This window comes from Hydra viridissima, unplaced genomic scaffold (genome assembly GCF_058129835.1).
Source record: "Hydra viridissima isolate aposymbiotic clone 2 unplaced genomic scaffold, HvirCarnegie_v1 scaffold_12, whole genome shotgun sequence".
In the NCBI taxonomy this organism is placed as follows: Eukaryota; Metazoa; Cnidaria; class Hydrozoa; order Anthoathecata; family Hydridae; genus Hydra; species Hydra viridissima.
The window spans coordinates 7,274,053-7,298,254 of record NW_028324311.1 but is presented as its reverse complement, the minus strand read 5'-3'; the positions used below and the strand labels follow the sequence as shown (position 1 = coordinate 7,298,254).

General features: G+C 28.3%; 4 protein-coding genes and 1 pseudogene across 4 annotated transcripts; 1 reads left to right on the top strand and 4 right to left on the bottom strand.

Moving 5' to 3' along the window:
• Positions 1-4,583: 4,583 nt before the first annotated feature.
• LOC145186864 (uncharacterized) lies at positions 4,584-5,796 on the top strand. The gene has a single exon (XM_080063154.2). The coding sequence runs from the start codon at positions 4,902-4,904 to the stop codon at positions 5,682-5,684; it is 783 nt and encodes a 260-aa protein (XP_079919280.2). The 5' UTR covers positions 4,584-4,901; the 3' UTR covers positions 5,685-5,796.
• Positions 5,797-5,803: 7 nt separating this feature from the next.
• On the bottom strand, positions 5,804-6,664 carry LOC145187107 (uncharacterized; annotated as a pseudogene).
• A 1,318-nt stretch (positions 6,665-7,982) lies between these two features.
• Positions 7,983-9,224, bottom strand: LOC145194092 (alpha-1A adrenergic receptor-like). Its single transcript, XM_080071685.2, has one exon. The coding sequence runs from the start codon at positions 9,101-9,103 to the stop codon at positions 8,153-8,155; it is 951 nt and encodes a 316-aa protein (XP_079927811.2). The 5' UTR covers positions 9,104-9,224; the 3' UTR covers positions 7,983-8,152.
• A 7,525-nt stretch (positions 9,225-16,749) lies between these two features.
• LOC145194429 (alpha-1A adrenergic receptor-like) lies at positions 16,750-17,932 on the bottom strand. Its single transcript, XM_090068127.1, has one exon. The coding sequence runs from the start codon at positions 17,801-17,803 to the stop codon at positions 16,871-16,873; it is 933 nt and encodes a 310-aa protein (XP_089924253.1). The 5' UTR covers positions 17,804-17,932; the 3' UTR covers positions 16,750-16,870.
• A 3,048-nt stretch (positions 17,933-20,980) lies between these two features.
• On the bottom strand, positions 20,981-23,817 carry LOC149881033 (uncharacterized). Its single transcript, XM_090067767.1, has 6 exons — positions 23,773-23,817; positions 23,216-23,324; positions 23,031-23,136; positions 22,720-22,911; positions 21,698-21,802; positions 20,981-21,461 (listed from the first exon to the last, which is right to left on the bottom strand). The coding sequence occupies exons 2-6, from the start codon at positions 23,308-23,310 to the stop codon at positions 21,390-21,392; spliced, it is 570 nt and encodes a 189-aa protein (XP_089923893.1). The 5' UTR covers positions 23,311-23,324; positions 23,773-23,817; the 3' UTR covers positions 20,981-21,389.
• Positions 23,818-24,202: the final 385 nt, after the last annotated feature.

Genomic DNA, 24,202 nt, shown 5'->3' with positions numbered 1-24,202 from the left:
AAAAAATAAGTTAAAAATTTTTTTGTGGGTTGTAAAAATAACGAGTTATGTTAAAAGTACAATATAGGCATCGGTACAATATTAGCAACCTTACCCTAAAACGCGAAATTTCTTCAAATTGTAATCATTTCTAAAATACTTTAACTTATATTTAGTTTCTTTTGAAAAAAAAGAGAACATGAATATTTGATTTGATTGGGTTAAATCATTTATCTCCAACTCAGGTACAAGCATTATCAAAGAACACTGCGACTGGATGATAGTTAGTTCGTTTGTAGCTTATTGTTACACAGTTATTTAGGCCTGCGAGGTGTTAAAATGCCAATTACTTTCTTTTTCCTTTACTCCTTCATTTTTAACATTTTTTGCGGAGATGTAATTAATATAAGTTGGTTGCTAATTCAAGCAAATATTGATAGAGAAATTGTTTAAAACTAATTATGAACAACCATAAATACTTTAAAAACATCTTGAGTTTTTGAGCATCGATTTTTACTTATACACAAATTTATACGAGGCTGCAGAATTTTCATTTTTGCTTTTTTACAGCAGAATGCGTTAATAATTTAAATTTGGCCGAAAAAACCGGTAAAATTGCGCAATTTGCGTAATGGATTTCAGATTTACTCATTTTTACGCACTTTTACCCCACTGCGGTAACGCTGGTGCTTAGAAGAAATAAAAAATGCAAGGGAAATAAAGTTTTTAAACTTTCTTCTGAAAAAATCTCTTTTGAAGCATGTAAAATAGATATCAAAATTATTTAAAAAAAATGCAAATCCGTTACAACATAAATAATAAGTTTGATGGAGCGTGTTATCAGGCTTTCTCTAGAAATTGCATATTTATCACTTTAGCATGCCTTTTACGACTACCCACTAAAAACTCCATGACGCCTCATCTCAGTCTCCTTGGGTGGTGCCAATAGACTAATAGTTAGTGAACGACCAAAATCCATATTTCGGCCGAAACCGAAATAACCGAAATTTGGCTTTCAAGTATCGGCCTATTTGGATATCGGTTTCAGTTTTAATTGAATTTTGGTTACTGTTTTACTGAGCCGAAATTTCGGTACGGTTCCGGCCGGAATTTCGGTTTCGGTCGTTCATTACTTATAATTAAGCATTGGAGTTACCGCACCGTCGGTAAAAATGCTTAAAAATGCGTAAATTTGCGTAAAATCCGTAAATTTGCGTAAAAATGCTGCTAGTCTAATGAAATTTGGTGGGTCCTTTGAGCAAGTCCTTTACATTTCTTAATTATACTATTAATTCTTTCTGATTTTTCTACAGCCTTTGTTAAGCAAGTGTTGAGCAGATGATCGGCACAAGTTAGATGATCACTGATCTCTTCGCTTTCCGATGTTATCCTCTTCTCTGTCAAACTTGGTAAAATAATTCCAAAGAGACATTGTTTCTTGAAGATGGTTTGATTCGGTAGTGATTTTGGTATACTAATCAGATCACTTAAGAACTTTGAGACTGTTAGTCTTTCTTGACTTTTGTCAAGTTTATATAGGAGGCTATTTAAATTTTAGGAGGCAATTAATTATTTAACAACTATCTGACTTGATAATAAAAAAAGTAATTTTTTACGCTATTTTACCATGATGATTACCGCTTTTACTAAATTTTATCACAAATTACCGGAATTACCGATTTTTACCGTTTTTACGCAGTTTTACCGTTTTTAAGCAATTTACCGTTTTTACTTATTTTTACGCATTTTTATCGATTTTACACATTTTTACACAACTTTACCGTCTTCTGTAACAAAAAAGCGTAAAAATGCGTAATACGCATTTTTACGCTTTCTTGTTACATGCGTAATACACATTTTTACCGCATACGGTAGAAGTGCATAATACGCGCCATACGCGCAATACGCATTTTTACCGCACTGCGGTAAAAATGCGTATTGCGCGTTTTACCGCGTTTTACCGCTTTTTACCGCAGTTAAACGAAATTTTTTTACCGCCAGTGCGGTAACGCCGATGCTTACTTATAATATCAGGCAGAACAATAACAAATGTTTCATTAACGTCAGATGACAAACTGCTGTTATTCTGCGATATTGTTTCAGGAATGATACGTCAACGTCTAGTTTTTATTGGCAGACTTTTGCAATATAAATGATGTAAAATTTTTCTGACTTTTCAGTTTGACTTTTCACTAGCACAAATATTTAACTTCAACTTTATAACTTGTGCATTTTTTCATATTCACTTGTATCACCATTTCACACCATTTTTTCAATGAGATCCTTTTTACTTTAAATTTTTTTTTTACTAGTTTTAAAAATCAAATCTTTTAATCGACTATTCAAAATATTACATCATTTCAAATATTACATCACATTTTTGTAAATCATAAGCAACTAATATTTCCAAAAAGGGTTTTTCTAGATTAAACTTTTCACGTAAAAACTCAAAGAGTATTTATTTTAACGTTAACGTTGTAATAAGTTTGGTATATCTTTTATTAATTAACCAACGGATTGCTAAGATTATTTTTCAACATTAAACTATTTAGTCAAACTGCATATTGAAGTCGCCAGCACATTTGCACTTTCATTGAAGTTTTGTCTATTTACCTCAATGTCCGAAAATCACTCCATTTAAAGGTATTCATTATTATTTGTTTAAAAAAATAGAAAACAAACGTCCATGTTTTATACGTCATATTTAACCAAGATTTTAAAGTATTAACGAATTAATCATCTTAAAAGCAAAATTTTGCGAAAAACAAATGCATTAAATAATACTTCTACTTTGTCATTGTTTATTAATTACACCAGTTGAAAGAAGCCCTGGTTCAGTCTCTCTGATTTTAATTCTTCCCCATTATTATATTTCCAAAAAAACTTTGCGCGAAAAAGTTTGGTTTTGTATCAGAATGAAATCATTAGTTTTAAGAAATTTACGGCATTCCGGTATTTTTCAGTATTTGGTACTTTTTTCTATTTTTTGCAAAGAAGTAATGCAAGATGAACGTTTAAAAAATATAGTTTTGTGAGGACTGTGATGCATGTAGGTATTTATGAGTTATCAATATTATTAATAATGCATTAAACAAATGTTGTATTAATAATGCATTACACAAATGTTAACCACTTAACCACGTAACCACTTAAATTTAAAATAACTAAAAACCTAAAGAAAAAATTACAAATCAAAACGAAATGTTTTTTTGTTTTTTTTTAATCATTTGTTTTTTATTGTTCTGCTAACGTCATAGACATGATTAGGTATTTTTTTTGGAGTGTACAAGTTTGTGTATTGTTATTAGACTGATTTAGAAACTGTGACGCGGACTTATTATAAAACGCCGTTGTAAAACTACGGTCTCGTTGTCTCATTTTATTTTAAATCTGATTTAGAAAAGTTAACAAACCGGAACGTTTTGCTTATTCAAAAAAAAACAACTAATTGGATGTTTTTGTTTAAAACATTGCGACGTTGAAAAAAATAAAAACGAGCTTAAATTTTTTGTTTAATTTTAAATAGTGTTAAATTTTGTTTTTAAAATTATATATATATATATATATATATATATATATATATATATATATATATATATATATATATATATATATATATATATATATGGCGCTACTCGACTTTCTCCCCCCCCCCCCTAATTTTATGATTGATTCTGATAGAGAATTTTATGCTGATTAAGAACCGTATAAAAACATGGGTCTCAAAATCAATGGAAAGTGCTCTAATTCGAAGTCAAAGTTGTAAAAATCCCACTAAAAACCCTAATATTCGCCATTTTGAAAATATTAAGTTAATGATCTTTTAGCTGACAAAAGCAAATTATTAATAGCATGGTTTTTACGTTAAAAAATTCGTTAAAGTATGTTTATCTTGCACAATTTTTTGTGGCAATGAAAATAACCGTTTTTTGATTTATTAGAGAATAAACTATATTGCAAGTAATGTACTTTTGTAATAAAATTTAAAAAAGAATTTAACAGTTTTGTTTCCTAAAAGAAGAACTTTTGAAACTCAGTTCATTGTTGTTCTATCACATGTAAAATTTAGAAAACGTAACCTTCAAACCGTTTTTTTTAATAAAAAAAACCAGCGTACAATACAATAATAATTATTCATCAATTTTTCTACATTATCACATTCTACGTTCAACCTTTATTTGAAATCTATTAATTTCATTTCGTTATAACACTTTCGTTACAATACTTTAAAAAAAATAATTATAAGGCTTATGGAAACCAGGTCTGTTTATTGCGCAATAAAACGGTAATTAATTTTCGTTAAAAATGAAAGCGTTTTGAAAAAAAAAAGGCGAATATAAGGGTTTTTAGTGGGATTTTTTACAACTTTGACTTCGAATTAGAGCACTTTCCATTGATTTTGAGACCCATGTTTTTATACGGTTCTTAATCAGCATAAAATTCTCTATCAGAATCAATCATAAAATTAGGGGGGGGGAGAAAGTCGAGTAGCGCCTATATATATATATATATATATATATATATATATATATATATATATATATATATATATATATATATATATATATATATATATATATATACATACACACATAATATTATTAGTAAAAATATAAAGTTGAAATATGGCTTCATTAAACAGCCTTAAAACGGCAAGAGACACGTTGTTAATTGCATATTCAGAGGACATAATAGATGATTGTGAATTCGCACTGCTCTATGAACTAAACTATTCAAGAGATATATATCCTCACTGGAACTACAATAAGTTTAACCTATCGTTGTTGGATGATGCACAGTATTGGACTGATCTACGTTTTCGTAAAATTGACTTACCACAGTTGCTAAATATTTTCAGATTACCTGATGTAATAAAATGCTCCCAAGGAACAATCTGTAGTGGAATATAAGCCTTATGCATTATGCTTAAAAGATTAGCATTTCCATGTCGCTATACTGATATGGCAAATACGTTTGGAAGGAACCCTACAGAAATTTGTCTGATATTTAACACAGTAATTGATCATGTTTACAATTTGCATAGTCATAAACTATTACTTTGGGATCAACCAATGTTACAATCAAACAAACTTCGAGAGTTTGCTGATTATATCCATCAAAAAGGGGCACCCCTAGATAACTGTTTTGGTTTTACTGATGGAACTGTTCATAGAATTGCTAAGCCCAAAACAAATCAAAGAATTGTCTACAATGGTCATAAAAGAGTCCATGCACTAAAATTTCAAAGTGTTGTAGTTCCCAATGGCATGATAGCAAACTTAGCTGGTCCTTTTGAGGGTAAAAAACATGATAGCACTATGCTATACGAATATGGTTTATTGCCACAGTTGCAGAAGTTTGCATGGCATGATGGGAGTCCTTTATGCTTATATGGCGACCCAGCCTATCCACTTCAAGTACACCTGCTAGCACCATACCGAAGTATGAATGTTACACCAGACCAACTTGCATTTAACAAAGCTATGAGTGCACAGCGTGTTAGTGTTGAGTGGGTATTTGGTTTAATGACAAATTATTTTAAATTCATAGATTTTAAACAGTCTCAAAAACTTGGCTCAAGTCCCATTGGAAAGGTATATATAGTTTGTTCATTGTTACAAAATGCACACACTTGTCTCTATGGGAACATTGTTTCAGATTATTTTGGTTTGGAAGCTCCCTCCCTACAAGAGTATTTTCAATAATTTAATTTCAAATCATATTGATACTTCCTAACTTATTGATATTATTGCCTGTTGTAAACCTTACAGATAATTATTGATAGTCTTGTTTAACTTTCATGATTCTATAAAATATACAAACATAGTAACAAAAAGAATTATTTATTCCAAAAAGAAAATGCCAACACAATAGTTTTGTTTAACAAAAGTATAAAGTTTATTAAAAACAAAAACTAATTTCTTTTTTCTAATAACATTTTTAATATTTCTGTTTGTTGAGCTAACATATGATTAAACATGTTTTGAATATTATTTTGTTGTTGCTGGGCAAGAGCTCTTTCCTCAGCTCTTTCTTCTCACTCAATGCGCCTATTTTCCTTATCTGCTTCCATTTTTTCACGCAAAAAAGTCAATGTATCACTTGATGATCTGCGAGAAGATTTTGGAGAATTGTCTTCATTATTAAGGATTTTTCGTTTCCTTGTTTCCCCTAAACGCTCCATAGCAGTATTTCTTATAGCTAAAGCTTTCATACGATCTTCATCTACTGCATTTTTTCTTTCTTTAGATTTTTCATCTTTCTGAGCATGTGTCATCACTGATTTCAATTAATTCTTCAACCAAAATATCATATTCAGTTGTTTCTTCTCCGCCTTCACCAGAAAGTTTTTTTTCCTTGTTCGTCTGAACACGATGCTTTTTTATAATAATCGATAATCGATCTCGTACTCCTCTGCTTGTAACACAGAAACCATTTTTGTTTAATGAATCAGAAACCAGCTGCCACAGATGCTCACGCTCTTTACTTCCAGGCTTTTGTATTAAAACACCTAAAGCTGCCACTTCTCTCATCATCATTATATCTTTTTCAATATTCCACTGCATACATGTTCTTAATAAAAACAATTAGTTAATATTTATGCTAATTCGAATCAAATCCTGATCATAAATTGATTGATAAATTTTGATAAACATTGATATTTACATATTGTATTTGTATCAAATGTAGTTTATAAAATTTATATATTTATAATTGATATAATTTATATAAACTATATTTGGTACAAACACAATATGTAAACATCAAGTTGCTATTTGATATTTATTCTAATGTAATTATATATTGCATGCAATATACAATTATATTTGCATAAAATATCATTACAATTTTATTACATCAATGTAAAAATATATTACCAAGTAAATTAGTAATATCTATCAAAAGTTGTGACATGCTTAAATTTCATAACATTTCTAATAAATTTAAAGGTTGAAAAATCTTACACAACATCAATTTACCTTTTTTGGTTTGAACTTGATAAAGAAGATACAGTATCTGAATTTGAATTCGATAAAGAAGATATAATTTCTGAATTTGAACTCGATGAAGTACATGTGATATCCATTTTTAATTTGCCGTTTTGTAGAAGACGCGGAAATGGTTCTTATGAGGTTGAGAACGCGACTTCAAAAAATCAAAACGTTAAAAATTATTCCGCACCAGTCTTATTTTGGGATTTCCCTAGCACTTTTAACGTTCCCGTCTTGTTTTCTAAATCAGCCTATTATCTGAATTTTTTTATCAATAAAATTGAAACCTCAGAAGAAATTTTTTCCTTTATTATCTGATGGCAAAAAGTTTTTTTTTTTTTTTTTTTTTTTTTATCTGTACAATTTTCTGAAATCTTTTCAAGAAAATACCAGAAACAAAGAAAAAATTTATAATTATTCCGTGTTTACTATTTTATCTAAATGTTATTATTTATCTATTTCTTTGCTCCCTCTTGTTTTAATTGTTTTCTGATTTTTGCACTGATTATAGTTTTTTATCGCATACTATATAACAACCATACTGCCTGATATAATATTCAACAACTATGTTATACAATATTAAATACCTTAGATTGAAAATCAGTAATGGTAATTAAAAAAAAACTTAGATGCGCCTAAGAACTTTGTGTTCTCTGATCTTTTTTTAATGTTTTTCTCTTATTCGCATTTGTTAAGAACGTGTTCTGCTTTTAGTGATGCTTTAGTATTCAAACCAACACATGCACCTGGTTCAAAAAAATGGGGGATTTTAGGGTTTCTCATCATTTAGAATTTTTTAGTAAAATATTTTTGCACTGGTTTACTTTATTTAATTTTTATTCCAACGAATTTGATTGAAATATTTAAAAAGAAAACTTGTTTTAAAATGATTTTTTTTTTAAAACAAACTTTTTCAAACACCAATCGCAAAAAAATAAAGATAAATTTAACCACAGTCGAGGGATTTAAAAGCACAATCACAAAAATAAAGGATTAACGTTTATTTCTTACTCTTACTGTAGAGCAATCTGAGATGAAGCAAAGGTTGAGAATAGAAAAAAAACAAAAAAAAAAACAGAGCAAAAATATTCTAAAAGGCAATGTTTTTGAAATGTATTTACATTTTTGCAGTAATTCTTGTTTTAAACTTCTTCAACATTTGTTTGAATTTGGGCCGATGACTAAAGTTTTCTTTTAAAAATCTGGTGAAATCCTTTTTTTATTTCTTTTTGCTTTAAGTAATAAATGACTGGATTAATGCAGGAGTTGACTTGCATCAGAAAGACAGCGCTGAAATAAAATATTTGATGCGCTAAGTTGCTGTATTCCACTTTCGCTAATTCTAGGATCATCCAAATGTTTAAAGGAAAAATACATGCGAAATAACACGTGATTAAAAGCATCACTGACTTTGCTAATTTCAAATGTTTCATATGTCTTCGTGACGACATGCGTTCGCAACGACTAGTTGTCTCAGCAGTTGTCATATGATTACTTTGATTGGTTGGTATATCATAACTAGATGAGTTGTCATTACTAGCTACAAAATGGTTTGTACCATGATGGCAAAGATTTCTTTCTCTATTGCAAACTTCTTTGGTAATTAAAAAATAGAACGTGATTAAAGCTATCAAAGGAAGTGTGTAAATAAGAACGCGTAATATAACGTAAGCCATCATATTAAACTGTTTAGCAATTGGAATTAATCCGGGAAAAAGCCATGAAAATACTATCAAAACTGTAGCTTTACGCTTTGTCATATACTGGTTGTAGTTGCACAGCTTGGTCAGCAACAAATATCTATCATATGACACTACTGCTAAAGTAAACAATGAAGAACCAACCAGCAAAACTAAAAAGTAACTACGAATCAAATGAGCTAAACAGTTTTCAATCAACTCAATATCTAAAACTTGTATTATTGTAATTGGGCCGAGTATTAATGCAACAAGGACATCTGCTGCTGCGAGCGAAAGTAGTATATGGTAGGATATTGATCTATTCTTCATTCGGACTATAATGACCAACACAAGAATGTTGAAAACCGCTGCTAAAAAAGTTGCCACACAAAGAAGAATACCAAAGATTGTTATATTCGTTAAATGAAGCAATTTTACGCGCCAGCAAATCATTTTCCTGCTTTTACTTCCTGTTTTTCTTGTGTTTCTTGTATTTACTTCTTGTGTTTTTTTATCTGCCAATTTCTTTTCTTTTCTTTTCTTTTCTTTTCTTTTCTTTTTTTAATTTTTTTGTTTTTGATAAATATAACTGCTTAAACATAAAGATTTTTAAAATTTTTGTTTGTAATAATGTGTTAATAATAATGTAGTAATAATATATTTTTAAATTTAACGTCATTATAAGTTCAAATTAATACAGACTTGCTAAAGTGTAAGAAACCTTTTTTGCAAACTACCATGCAGTCCAAACCATTTTAGATAGTCAGTGATTTGAGCCAGAGTGAGTATTTAAGATTTATTTTGCCGGGTGAGGTCGGAGATATTCCTTATCAGTCATAAATACTTAATAATTCTTATTGTAAAATAGTTTTAATGGCTTACAAAGAAAAATTGTATTATCATATTTTTTGAGAACGCAATGATGCAAATTTTTTTTATAATAATAATAAATATATTAACAAATATATCAACAAATATATGAATAAATATATAAATAGCATATGATTAAATATGTAAATAATTACTTGAATGAATATACAGCCAATTATATAAGTAAATATATAACAAATATGCATAAGTAGATAAACAAATAAATCATCAAAATAATGAATTGATATATGAATAAGTATATGAAAAAATATTTTAATAGATATGTGAATAAATATACGAATAAGTATATTATCAGCGAAATAAAAATGAAAATTAAAAAAAATTAATACCTAAGAATTCTTGGTTCTCTTCTTTACTAAAAACCCCCACCTCATAATAGTTGGTGGTTGTGGTTGGTGGTTGTGGGAATGTATTCTATTTCCAGTAATTCCTTTTTTTTAAAGTTCCTACTTTGTTTCATAAATGTCATTTATATTGTTATTAATTCAAATAATTGAAATATCTTAGTTAATAATTTTCAGCTTAATGCTTTTTAACATGTCATCACTCTATGAAAATTTATTAAAAACTTTATTAAAAAATATTTTGAAATAATTTTTACTAATTTTTGGAATAATTTGGTTAATTCAACTAAAAATCTTTTAGCAGGAATTTGAAAATCAGATATAGTGCGAGCAATCTAAAGAACACTTTAAATGAGTAATATATAAGATATTTGGAAAAGTTGTTTACATGAAAAAATTATATATGTGTGTGTGTGTGTGTGTGTGTGTGTGTGTGTGTGTGTGTGTGTGTGTGTGTGTGTGTGTGTGTGTGTGTGTGTGTGTGTGTGTGTGTGTGTGTGTGTGTGTGTGTGTGTGTGTGTGTGTAGTATTACATAGTAGAATATGGGCGAAATTAATTGCAAGGCAAAAAACGGACGGAGCAATTAGTGGTGTTGTTTTCCCGATCAAGAATTTTAAGTTAGAACTCAAATCCTGACTCGGATTTCAATATGAGGCTTAAACTCTTTGTATTTAACGGAATGATAAGTTTGACGGAAAAAGCCTATTACTATGAGTTGTTAATATGAGTTGTTGACTTTAAAAATTACGCTTATATATATGTTTTAAATGAGTATAACGTGTTTTTTCAATTTAACTGATTTATAAATTATAAGTGAATTACATGCTTGGTGGCTTTTTATTTGTCATTTTTCTTAAACCGAAATTATTGTTTAAATCTAAAAAACTAATATATCTGCTATATGACTGCTGACAATTTTAAACTTTAAAAATTTTTTTACCTTGAAAATTTTCTTTAATATTACAAAGATAATAAAAGCCAGTTCTAAAATTAAAACTATAAAAAATAATTTTTAATTTGTAACTTTTGGTTGCTATAAAATAGAACATTTTTGAAACTTTATTATATCATTAAAAACGTTTTCCATTCGTTTACTTACTTGCAACTAAAAGAAGTACTTTAAGTCGTATCATTGCATCTTAATTCAAATATTAAGACAGAAAATCATATTAACGTTTATAGCTTAACATGAATTCGAAATTCAAAATTTATCTTTACTTTTTCATCAGAAAGCTTTTGAATTAATGCTAATATCTTTATATGTGTATTATAATTTAAAACTATCAGCTGTTATTATCACAATATATTTCTTATCAAAGTCAATCATTCTCCGCCTTTATAAACAATAGAGTCTCTTCAACATCTTCATAAACACAAAGCAATAGCATTTTAAATCTATTGATTTTCAATAAAAATATCATTAAATATTGTATATTATAACCTTTTCATGCGAGGGGAATGGTTTGTATTTTCCTGGTTCGTCTGTCACTTTATTAACAACAATGATTTTTTCAAAGCTCAAGATAATCAAACCAATAATAGAAAGCTTTTTTTTTTGGTTGACAATGTTTTGGATTTGCTCGATGAAGTCTTCTGCTTCATTCCCCGTCTTTTTTTTACCATCTGCTCATTAAAGGAAATTTTTTTGGAGTTTTTTTTTAGGCCAGTATGTATTCCTCCTTTTAAAACATAATTGTCTTTTCTTGACAAACTGGCAAATTAATGTGTTCATATTTTTGTAAAACAGTTAAAGCCTGTTTAACCTGTTTGATTTCAGTAATGTGAAAATTATATTCTCTTTATGTTTTCTTTGATAACAGCAATATCATTTGTTATGGAAATGAACTTTCAAAAAACTTTATAGCCGGGGACACTTTTAGAAAAGGTTACGTTTTCTATTGTATTTTTTTAGTAACGAAAACTAATTAAATGATTGTTGCCATTTAAATGATTGTTGCCATTTAAATGATTGTTAGCAGTATTAACAAAAATGACTTTTACAAAGCCGAGAGTCGTTAACTGATCAGCTTGTTTATTTGGCTGATATCTAAAATATTGCTGTTTATTTCCGGCAGTTATATATTGAACTCTTCTTCCAGTTTAGATTTTTTTCTGAGATCTTATAGAAGATCTTGGAAAAGATCTTGAATAGCGATTTAGCAATCTCTATTAGAAAAACAAGCGATATCAGTTTTTATCCAAATATGTTTGATTTATAGTATGTTTTATTTACAATTTTTGTATAATTTTTTTTCCGTTTTTTTTTTTGTGTGAAATATGCACAAATGATGGTTTAGATGTTTAGCTGTTTGAACAATTTTCGTCAATATTTCATACATTTTAGCTCAGGATAACCTCTTTTGGTTCTAAAAATGTATTTATCAAGCTTTTTACAAAATAGTAAATAAAAATTTAATGCAAACGTTAAAAAAATATAAATATTTATAACTACAAATACATAACAACAAAAAGTTCTGCATTTTTTAGTATTTTATATTTGTAAGGATTTGATTTAAAATGGCGTCCAGTTAGATTGAATTTTAAAATATTTTATTTCAATTAATATATCAAAAATTAAAGCGATAAAGTTTATTTTAAAACAATTTATTTTAAAAACTATTGTTAGTTTTATGAACAAAATTTGTCAAAAAGTTCAAAAGTTCTTTTTTTTTTTGGTAAAGTAAGGCCAGTACTTTGACTCCATTATTAGAAAAGAAAGATTAAATAAATGCTACCATTTTAATTAAACGAAATATAAGAGATTTAACTTAAAACTTATGTGCAAAAAACAGTTTAAAAATTTGTTTATCATTTATCTAAATATATAAAATGATGACCATTCTATATAAAATTGAAAAAAGTATTAACAAATTTGAAAAGAAAATCTCTTGTTCAATATAAAAACTTAGTGTTTTACTTCAAAATTGGAAAGAAGCAGGAGATGAGTAAATAAGCAAACTTTGGCTATAAAATTCTCAAAAAAACGTTTTATAATTTAGAAATACTTTAAGTCCACTACACAACTGCATTGTCAATTACTTTGTATAAACCCATATGCCCAATAATTTTTTGCATTTTCTTATTTTCTTTTTTTTTTTTGTTCTAAATTTATGACAGTTGTTTTCTACACATTTATGAATAATTTTAATAAAACTGGAAAGTATTTGGTCCAAGTTGGCCCAATAAACAGCAGAAAACTAAAAAAGTTAAATGACCGACAGTTTGAATTAATCATTTAATACATTAAAATCAGGATACAAGTTTGTGAATCTTCATACGTTTCTTTTTGTTCATGCTAAAATATGTTTACTACAATTTGAATTTATTTTGTTGGAGGTTTCCTTTTTTTTTTTTTACAAATATTTCTTGAATGCAAGCTTAACTAAAAAATTTATTTTTGGTTTACACAAACTTTATACAATTTTCCAGTTTTTAAGAAGGCTTTGTTCGTTTCTTTAAAAAGGCTTTGTTGGTAAGTAAACTAGTTTCCGCTAATTTTGTGTGAAATGTAAGCATCAGTGTCATGAAAGTTGTTAACGAAAAATAACGAGACTTTGTCTTCCTATTTTTTTTCAACACCAAACAGTCTTTTTCTTGTTTCATCTTGAAAAATTCAAGGCATTTTCAACATAATTTTGAAACATTGAAGACTTTTTTCAAAATTTTTAACCGCAACTTTTTATAAAATTTTCCACATGCATCTTAAGAGGAATATTTCAATATTGAAAAGATGTATCTCTATTTTGAATGCATTACCACAGGTGATGAAATTTATTACTTTTGAACTCGACAGTACATGTTTTTTAACTTATAAACTCTGCAGTAGATGTTTCAATTTTTAACAGAAAACACCAACAAGAAGTTCAAAACTAAACATAGAGAAATTTTAATATTGTTTGATATATATAAATTTTGAAATAATTTTGTAATTTTTACACAAGCTAAGATTTTTAATCTCAGATTGTTAAATCTTTTTCATTATGCTTTTATCTCGTCTTGTAATTTTTTGATTGTCTTGTAATTTCTTGCTGGTCTTGTATTTTCTTGCTGGTCTTGTATTTTCTTGATGGTCTTGTATTTTCTTGATGGTCTTGTATTTTCTTGATGGTCTTTAGTTTCTTGATGGTCTTGTAGTTTCTTGATGTTATAGTAATTTTTTGATGGTCTTATAACTTGATATGATTTTTTTTTTCCAAACGCCAATTCTTAGTGAAATGTAATTTTTTTCTCCTTTAAGGTTTCAGGAGATTAATTGTTCACTATATAAAAATAATTATTAATTAAAAGCATATCATGAGCCAGTCTTTCTAAAAAATTTTGATGGTTTTACATCGGAGCTCGGAGTTGTTGTTGATACAGTTTGAACCATTATCAAACAGGTGTGTTGTGTACCAAACTTAATACAATCTAAATGTAGAGACGCAAAAAAAATGTAATAAGAAGCGATCAACGAGGGTAAATGTGTTTATTGTAATGATCTGTTAGGTAAAAGTTCATAGCCTTAGTGTAAATAATATTTTATGTAATATTGTGCAGTGGTTGCATACATATGTTGTTGAAGATACATGTATAACCTGCAGTTCATAATATATTGGGTTTAACACTTCAACGGATTACATTTAAGGCGAAGCAAATTTTACATAAAACCTAAAACGTAATAACATTATTTTTACGTTGTAAAATTTACAGTGGTTTGCAAACTGAGCCGATTCTTAGCCACTCTCAACAATATGTCATAGGTCAGTATTCCAACCAATAATTATAGAATTTTTTACGCGCTTAAATTAGCACATTACAGATTAAAGATATACTTTTTATGGGTGATAATTTGAATTAACATAACCGATAGTAACTACGGCAATGCATTTTTTTAAAACTGTATAAAAAGTGATGTACTCTTTAATCTTCTCCTTAATACTGAAGTTGCATCAGCAAATATTCCCCCCCCCCCCAATATTTTTTCAAAAATCAACTACTTCTGTTGTCCAAAAGGCCCAATGATAAAAAATTGCGTAATACGTTATGATTTGAATGAGGCTTAGACTTTTCGCAGTATTTACAATTGCACAATTGATTGCACCATGAATAATTTCACTCGTTGTTTTTTGCACAGCAGATTTTCTTTTTGGTTTTTTTCTTAATGAAAATAAATCCCATCTGTTTTGTGTTGTTGTTTTTTTTTTACTTCGTCGAATTCAGTTTGATTGATAACCATCTCATATTAAGCCAATTGGTCTTGAGTTGCATAGTTTTGATTCTGAGCAAATTACCACAGTATAAAACATGCATCTTATTTAACAAGAAATACTTGCTAATAGAAAGAAGTTTGTCTCTCTGCAATTTATGTTGACTGCATGCTTTTATTTTCCTCGTGTGCATTTAAAACACATAATGCCAAAAGGTCAAAGCAGCTGAAAGTATCTCACCAAACACTATGTTGCAGTAAGACTAACATTAATAACATTTATAGCTCAAAGATAAATGCTCAAAAATAGTTTATAAAAATTTAACATGAAAATAGGCTCACAATCTTTATTGAAGGTATGATGGATTTATTTGTTTATTTCATTGTATTTATTTCTTGTTATACAAGTTATTGTTAGACATCAAAATAACTTTGTATAACAAAAGTAAAAATAAAATAAAAAAATAATTCAGGTTGATGTTCACAAACTTTTTATTTGTAGTTCAAAAGTTTAAAGAAACAAGTCAGATGAAAAATTTGATATAACCCTTATAAAAAAAACAAAAAAAAACTGAAAAAATTTAATATAACCCTAATAATAATAAAAAAAAAAAAAAAAAAAAAACAAACTGAAAAACATAAATTGCAAAATTCTTTGTGAAACAACAGACAATAGAAAATATTTGCTCATCATGATTTTCATTGCTGAGATCGCTGTTCCATCATATTGCTATATATGTTATATATTGTTATATTGGTTACAGGTGTTTTTAAATGTTTTTATTATATATATAATTCAAGAATTTTCCCAAGCGTATAAATATTAAATCTGTTTTAAATCATTTAATAATTCTATGCTGAGGTCAGCATTTGATTAACATTTAAACTAAGGCAAAAAAAGGTTTTTTTAATTTTGCATTTTAACAAAAAAAACAAATAAAACGTCAGTTAAAGTTCGGCGTTTGATTAAAATCAATGTTTAATGAAGATCATCCTTAATGTTAATGCGGAGATAATGTTAATGCATATCGGAGATTGTCACAAATCAAAGAACTGAAATATTACAAAATGAAAAGGATGATAAAATTTAACTAAAACATTCGTTTTCTCCTAAATTTATATTCTTACAGAGACTTTATTGATAAAAGCCTGGTAAACTTACCCTTACTCACATTTCAATTATTAATATCTTTATAAATATTATGATATTGTTTTTTAAAACAATATCATAATTTTTGTAAAGAAGTTAATAATTGTTAAAAATATTTTCCTGCCTTTAAAGGACATTTGGGTCACTTCACGAACTTTCTTAGCTTATTTATTACAGAGTGAATAAAATAAAACGTTTAGTTAATTAATAAGCTAAAATTGACCAATCATAATGGTTATAATAATCTCGTTTAACAAATCATGTTTAACAAATGCCTTTATGTTGCTCATGTTTTTCTTTAATAAATATAAAATAAAAAAGTTGGTTAAAATCTATTAAAAACGTGATTTTTTCAAATATCTCACAAGCTTATCTCACAATATCACACAAACTTACGCCCTCCAATAGAAATGATGAATATAAAAGTTTGGTCTTTAATACAATGAGAAAAATATGCAAAAAGGATTATACGAACATCTCATTTTGTATTTAACTCATTATAAACATTTGAACTATATATACAATGTTACTGATTGATGCACCAGTTCGCATAAAAAGAAATGAGAACAAAAAAAAACTGCTTAGTTTTTACTGCTGGAAACTGAAATAACGAAAACAAGAATTAATTTGTTGAAGAAAACGTTTTTGATTACTCCAAAGGAGTTGTCGAAGAAGTTCTGCGTTTGAAAAGATGTTTAAAACCTTTCTTGAACTCTTTTTGCTTGGAGAAGTAGATCACAGGGTTTATGCAAGAATTGACTTGCATTAAAAAAAGAGAGCTCAAATAAAAGATTTCGCTTGAAACTTTACTGTATTCTACTTTGGTCAGTTCCAGGAACATCCAAATGTTTAAAGGAAAAATGCACGTAAAATAACATGCAATTAAGAGCATAACTGACTTTGCAATTCTTAAATGTGTCACATGTTTTCGAGAAGCCGCAACTTTACAATCAACGTTGGATTCATTCACAGTCAAATACTTTTGGCGAGTGCTTTCACTTTTAATTTGGTGACAAAGTTCGTTTTCTCGCTTACGCACTTCTTTTGTTATCAAAAAATAAAAAGTTGCCAACGCAATCAAAGGGAATGTATAATTAGTCATACATAATATAGAATACACCATATATATGCTTTTAGTAATGGGTATCAATCCAGGAAACAGCCACGAAAATCCTATAAGATAAGCAGCCTTGTGCATGGTCATATATTGGTTGTAATTAGATCGTTTTGTCAGTAATAAGTACCGATCGTATGATATCACAGCAAGCGTGAGCAACGATGATCCGACTAGTAAAACTAAGAAATATCCGCGAACAAAGTTTGCAATGCAGTTTACAGAAAACTCATCATCTAAAACTTGCAAAACTGTGATTGGACCGAGAATTGTTCCAACAAGAACATCAGCAATTGCAAGCGAAAGCAAAATGTAATTAGTCGCGGATCTTTTCTTTAGTCTGACAATGATGATTAACACAAGAATGTTGCAAACAGCTGCTACGACAGTTGCTACACAAAGAAGTATCCCAAAGATGGTACTATTTTGCAAGTGCAACGGCTTCGTATGTGAGCAAAGCATGCTCATTTTTATTCGGTGGATGTTTTCTCTCCTCAGCTTTCGTTCTTCTTTTGAGTCTTGCCGTTTTCAAATATGTTTCAAACTAATCGTGAAAGGGTTCCTTGAGGAAAAAACAAAAATCTTGACTTTTATAAATAATTTAGGAGGTTTAAATTTTCATTTGTTATTTTCTTTATTTACTTAAAGAAAATATTTTCCTCCTGAATTATATTTTTATATTCGCAACTCAGACCTCATAAAAAAAGAAAATTTTGGCCCATCCATGTGAGTACAATTAAACTAAAACGGAAAAGCTTTGCAAGCTTTTTTTTCTAATAAAAGTCATTTTTCTCACGTCATCGTATCAGCCTTGTTTTTTGTTTTTTTTTAAGTCTATAGTTTCATTAAACTTCGAACATTTAAATAAATTAAACAGTTAAAAAATGTTGCTGTTTCTTCATCGTAATAAGTTTTCAGAGGGGCGTTTCTGTCTCTGAATGAAACATGGAAGGAAGTGAACAAGCGGTGTTTTTATTTATTTTAACTTTTGAAGAGCAAAACGGTTGTTACTAAAACTATGTTGTTGTTGTTGTTGTTGTTTGTTCTGGTTGTTTTTTTACAGAAACTTTAAAGGTTGGTGATAAATTTTTTTTGTGTGTACATTGCAAACAGATAAAAATGGAAAATTTATAACATCTGTTTTTTTATTTCTTGTTTGATAAAGATAATGAAAATGATAGTTATAACATTTTTTCATTGGAGTCGATCTTTATCTTAACGCCTCTTCGCCATTATATTTACTGTAGTTAGTTTGGAAGTGATATAATTATTAAACAGTTTCAGAGAAACCTTACGAAATGTCTTTGTTTATTTTTTTATTTTATTTTATTTTATTTTTTTTTTTTTTTTGTTTAATGAAAAATTTTAAGCTTAGTTAATAAATTTTGGAAGCAATACAGATAACTTGTTGTTCTCACCATCTGTCACGGTCATTGAGATATTCTCACCTTCTGTCACTGACATCGAGACACAAATTTTCTGAATGTACTCTGTAACTAAGAACATGGAAAAAAACGGTTTGTAGAGACATTTATTTGATTGGGGCATGTCTTTACGTGAGGATGACAATCCCACTAAATTTTTTTATCACATAAACCCAGAACGTTTCTAATATAAATTAGTTTGACTTCCTTTAAAAGTTATTCGAGCATATTTTTTTAAAATGGCACAGAGTTTAAATGATCATCTGTGAAATGTAAACTGATGTTGTTTGGGTGATTGGTTAGTTGAGAAAAAAGTTAAATGTATAAAAAACTAAATGTAAAAAAGGTTTAAAACAAGCTGACCGATAAAATTTTTTTTATAAACTAAATAGTTCACGTCACATCAAACAACGTCACATTAATCTATGACACGGCTTTTGCCCTTTTTTTTTAGCTTCCTTTTATGCGAATTTCCTTGCTGCAAGTATCAAAGTATTAAACTTTCTTCTGATTTTCTAGAAAAACTTTAAAAATTAACAGAAAATTTTTTCAGTTCAGTGATACGGATAAATAGTTCATTCATACGTACAAGCAATTTATTCATACGGACAAGTAGTTTTTTTTTTAAACGGGCAAGCAATTTGTTTAATGGACAAAAGTTCATTTACGGACGAGCAGCGGATCTTTTTGATAACAAAGTTTTGTTTAGTTTACTTGTGTTAATTAGCTTATTATTCAAATTGTAAAATAAATTTATATTAAACAATAAAACTTTTGTTTTGAATATTTTCTCAACTTTTAATAGTAAAAAAAAAAAGAAATTAAATGAAAATTGTTAGGGCCAATAGGGCCCTAACCCAAACTTGTAAATTCTGTTGTTATTCTTTATGCAATGATTTTTGGGGATTTTTCTCGTTTTTCAAAAAAAAAAGAGAAAAATCCCCAAAAAGATAAAACAGCAATAAATATTGCCTCGCTTAAACTTTAAATTTTTAATTAAAAACATTTTCAATTAGTTGACCTCAGCTACTCACGTTTTGGGAAGGAACATTTTCCATATCTTTATCTTTTGAAAGAACACAGGGATCCCAATTAAGATGCCCTAGCTCTTTTTTGAGAGATCAGATCTCAAAAACAAATCAGTTAAATTCAATTGAATTTTTTTTTAGGAACACAGAAAAATTCTTTTGTTTTTTTTTTAAAAAAAGAATTTTTTTTTTTTAAAAAAATGCTAAAAAATTAATGAATTCTTTTACAGATTCTTTTTATAGTTAATTTTACCAAACTGTTTTATTAACTAAAATTAACTTCAAATAAATAGTTTTGCGATTGAACAATAGGCTAAACCGATTTCGGATTTGATTTGTCAGCCATTATGTTTTTGTATTCTTAAGATAAAACAGTTAAACAAAAAATTGTGTAATCGAGAAAATCACAGTTTAGTATACCTCTACTTTTTTCGATAAGCTGGCAAAATTTAAACACATTTTCACTTACAGGTTGTTTTTTTTATATATGTTATATCAGAACTGTCCATCCAACCAAATATTATGTTCCTTCTGAAGAACACAGTATGACAATTGCAGCCTTTTGAAGCAAAAGTCATGACTGAGTGCCTCAAAACAAAATACAGAAAAAAACAAATTTTTTATTCTGCACATATAAACGGCAGTTTCATATCTTCTGAGGTTGCAAATGCAATATACTTCTAGCTACCACATTGATAGCTATCTCTTTAAAGGAAGTAACAGACCAAATATTCAAAAACTATTTCAGAAAATGTGATCGCAGATCGATCTTTAAAAATGTCTAAAATGGAATACGAAAAGGAATTTTGTAGGGTGCTAAAAAGATTTTAATGACCGACAGTTTGCGAATCGAATAACTTTGAGAAAAAATCAAAGTGGTGAACGTAATAAATTGAATTAGTTGTGTTAATTTGGACACACTTTTCTGTGCACACTTTTACATGAAGAACTAAGACTTCTCTGATTATTAATGTAAACGAGAAAAAAAAACCAAAAGTTTGAACTCTTTTACAATTTAAAATACTTCGGGCTACTAACTCAACATTGGTTCTATTAGAAAAGGTTAGTTTCGATGGATATATAGGGCAATCTGAAAACAAACAGAAAACTGATGATGCGTAGATGTTGCCTGTTAGTGAAGAAGAGTAATGAAAATACCGTTTCAGCTAAAAGAAAAGGAAACAGGAGAAATATTCATGTTAATATTTATGCAAATTTTCATAAAGTTATTGATATAAATATTCAAGTAAATATTCATGTATAAATTTTTCAAAAAAGCTTTAAGTAAAAAATATAGGACTGTGACGTATACAATTGGAAATTTATTCATGTATAGAGACTTCAAGGAAAATATTATTCTCCGACATTTGCACTTCATCTTAGCAAAACCCTGCGATAGAAATAACTTCTTTAACTGCTGGTACCACTTTAGCAACATGACACAGCACCAGACCTTTAGTTTCATAAAAGTTATAACTTGATTGCGTCTTAACATCGAAGGAGCGTATTTGATATAAGTAATAAGTATTTGATATAAGTAATAAGTATTTGATATAAGTAATAAGTATTTGATATAAGTAATAATTTAAGTCTACAAAACGTTCAACTTCGAAATTCCTTGAAATGTATAAAACTTTGCAGCGCCAAACCGAAAGTAGCGAAGATTCCGAATCCCTTAAAGAGTAAAAAGTTTAAAATAATGTCGATCCTAAAAGAGTATATATAAAGTATAAAGTAATGTCGACCCTAAAGGAGAATATATAAAGTATAGCTATAAAATGATGTCAATCTTAAGGAGAATATATAAAGTATAGCTATAAAATGATGTCAATCTTAAGGAGAAATTAATATCAAATTGAAATAAATATAAAATACCAAATTTATATTTAATTATATAAAAAAAAGCTTACCGCAATTACTCCTAATGCAGGTTCCGAATATTTAATTGCATTAATAGACATTACTAATGATGATACCAACAGAAGAGAAGACCAGAAGCTGCAGGCAAGTGCATTCTAAACTCAGGAATAAAGAGGTTTTTTCTTAACTAAGTAAAAGCGGGTAAAAAATTGAACGACGTGTAAAATTGAACAACTTTTGTATTTTTAGTTTTTAAGAATTATCTTTTAAAGAGAAAAACATTTTTTTGTGTGTGTGTGTGTGTGTTTTTTTTGTTTTTTACATTATTGTATAGAATTTTCGCGATCATTTTAAATTTTATACAAATTCGTAAATTATTAACTTAATAAAATAAAGACTTAACTCTGTCAATAAAGAAAGATGTACACAATAGCAAACAAAAAAGCAAGGAATTAAACTGACGAGAAACTTAACGTATAAATAAAACACTTATTATTATGTAAAGCATCATTTATATATGACTTCCAAAGGCAACTTTATTGTTCAGGATAAAGAACGGTTATCATTTTTTACTGAATTAACAAAAGTTGAAATGCTTATATTTCTTAATATTACGATGATTTAAGATGATTAGCTTGATAGATTATCTATTAGATTTAAGATGATTAGCTTGATAGATTATCTATTTGATAGATGATCTATTTGATAAATTATCTATCTGATAGATGGTCTATATGATAGATCCTCTGATGAATGCGTTTATCTCAAAACACCAGCACTTTAAGTGATCTAGACTGCACATTTTTTTCTTTTGTCACAGAACTGATGTGCATTTAAACACGAAGGTTAGAATTTATCATGTAATAAGTCAAAAGAATCCGAGGGACCGCTGAAGTATGCTGCAAAAATTTAAATACATGAGTTTGAAATATAGAGGTGCAACTGTAGTTACACGGATGCATGATAATAATAATCTAAATTTTATGTATGAAGCTACTTAATTTATTTTATCGATAGTACATTCAGTTAAAATAATGGAAACAAATTATCATAAAAATGTTACATTAATTACCACTAATGGCCAACTTATTTTAACCATTTTTAAATGAAATCCAAGAAGAAAAAACACTATTAGTATGATTAACATAGCACAAGGAAGGACTGTCGTCATCAGAAAAAAAGTTGAGCTGCTGTGCGCTATATGCGAAGACGTTACGTGGCTTCTCCAACCGAGTGTTATACACCAAGACACAAATAAAAGGAGCTATAAGTAAAACAAATAAAAATTTGATGCACACTGCTGCTTTCAAAGACGATAACTAAAAACAAGAAGACGAAAAGGATGATGGGTACGATGTCTAACGTAATAAATTATAAACTTACAATATTAATTGCAATGACCAGCCCGACAGGTGTCTTCATCATAGTAGCAAATTCCCTTCTGACGTCAACAAACTTTTTAGGAATGTTTGAGTGAGTTTCAACTGCTCTGAAAAATATTACGTTTTTTCCAATTCAGTAAAAACACGATAAATATCTTTTAAAATAGACAAAGATATTAACTTTACTGATTGCTGTTATCATTTTGCACTTCATCGTTTTCATTCGACCAGTTATTTGTATCATTTTCATACGGGCGATAGCCACTCATTTTTTGATTCATTCCTTGCGGAACTGCTAAAAAAAAGTAAATAACATTTTAAAGATGTTTGAAATAATTGACTTCATAAAATTCTTTTCACCAAAAAATACTCAATTTGCTGAATACTTTGTTTCGCTTTCGTAAAAATACTTCTTGAGTATTTTTCAAAATAGGGTTCTTCAAAAACGTTTGGCTCTTAAATTTTATTGGATCAACTACATGGAAAACAGTTTTTTTCTAACATCATTATGTCAATTATTCATTCAAATCGTAAACGCAATGCGACGTCAGTCTTACATGAAGTATCAAAAACTTTTAACTAAAAGAATATTACGATTATTTTACGTATGTGCTTAACATTGCGAAACGTGCACTCACCAATTCATTTAAACAGTTGGATTTTCAGTGAGACGTTAATAGTAAAAAAAGAAAACGAATCCACGTTTGAAAAAGCTAATGAATTAATAAAAGTAAATCACTCACTGACATCTCTTGAAAGTTTAAACCCACTAGCTTTAAAAGCGTAAACCCAGTAGGTATTGCTAACTGAAAATTCTTATGTTTAATGCATATTTATAAATATTTCATGTTAAAGAAATTATTTAATTTAAAATTTTAGTATTTAAATAATAGTCGCATTTGTACACTTTTAAATATGAATGATTTGAGTTTCTTTCGCTGCATTCATAGTTCCCAGTTGCATGTTTGCCGGCTTCATTTTTTAATATAAACTTTCTCTTCTTTCATTTCTTTTTTATTATTATTATTTTTACTACATTTTTTTCAAAATAAATAACCAGCAGCGGCGGATTTAGAAATCATTTTTTGGGGTGACTAGAGTTCTTTACCAAACATGTTAAAAAACTTAAGGCAATTTATTATTATTTGGAATGTGTTTTACATTGGGATTACA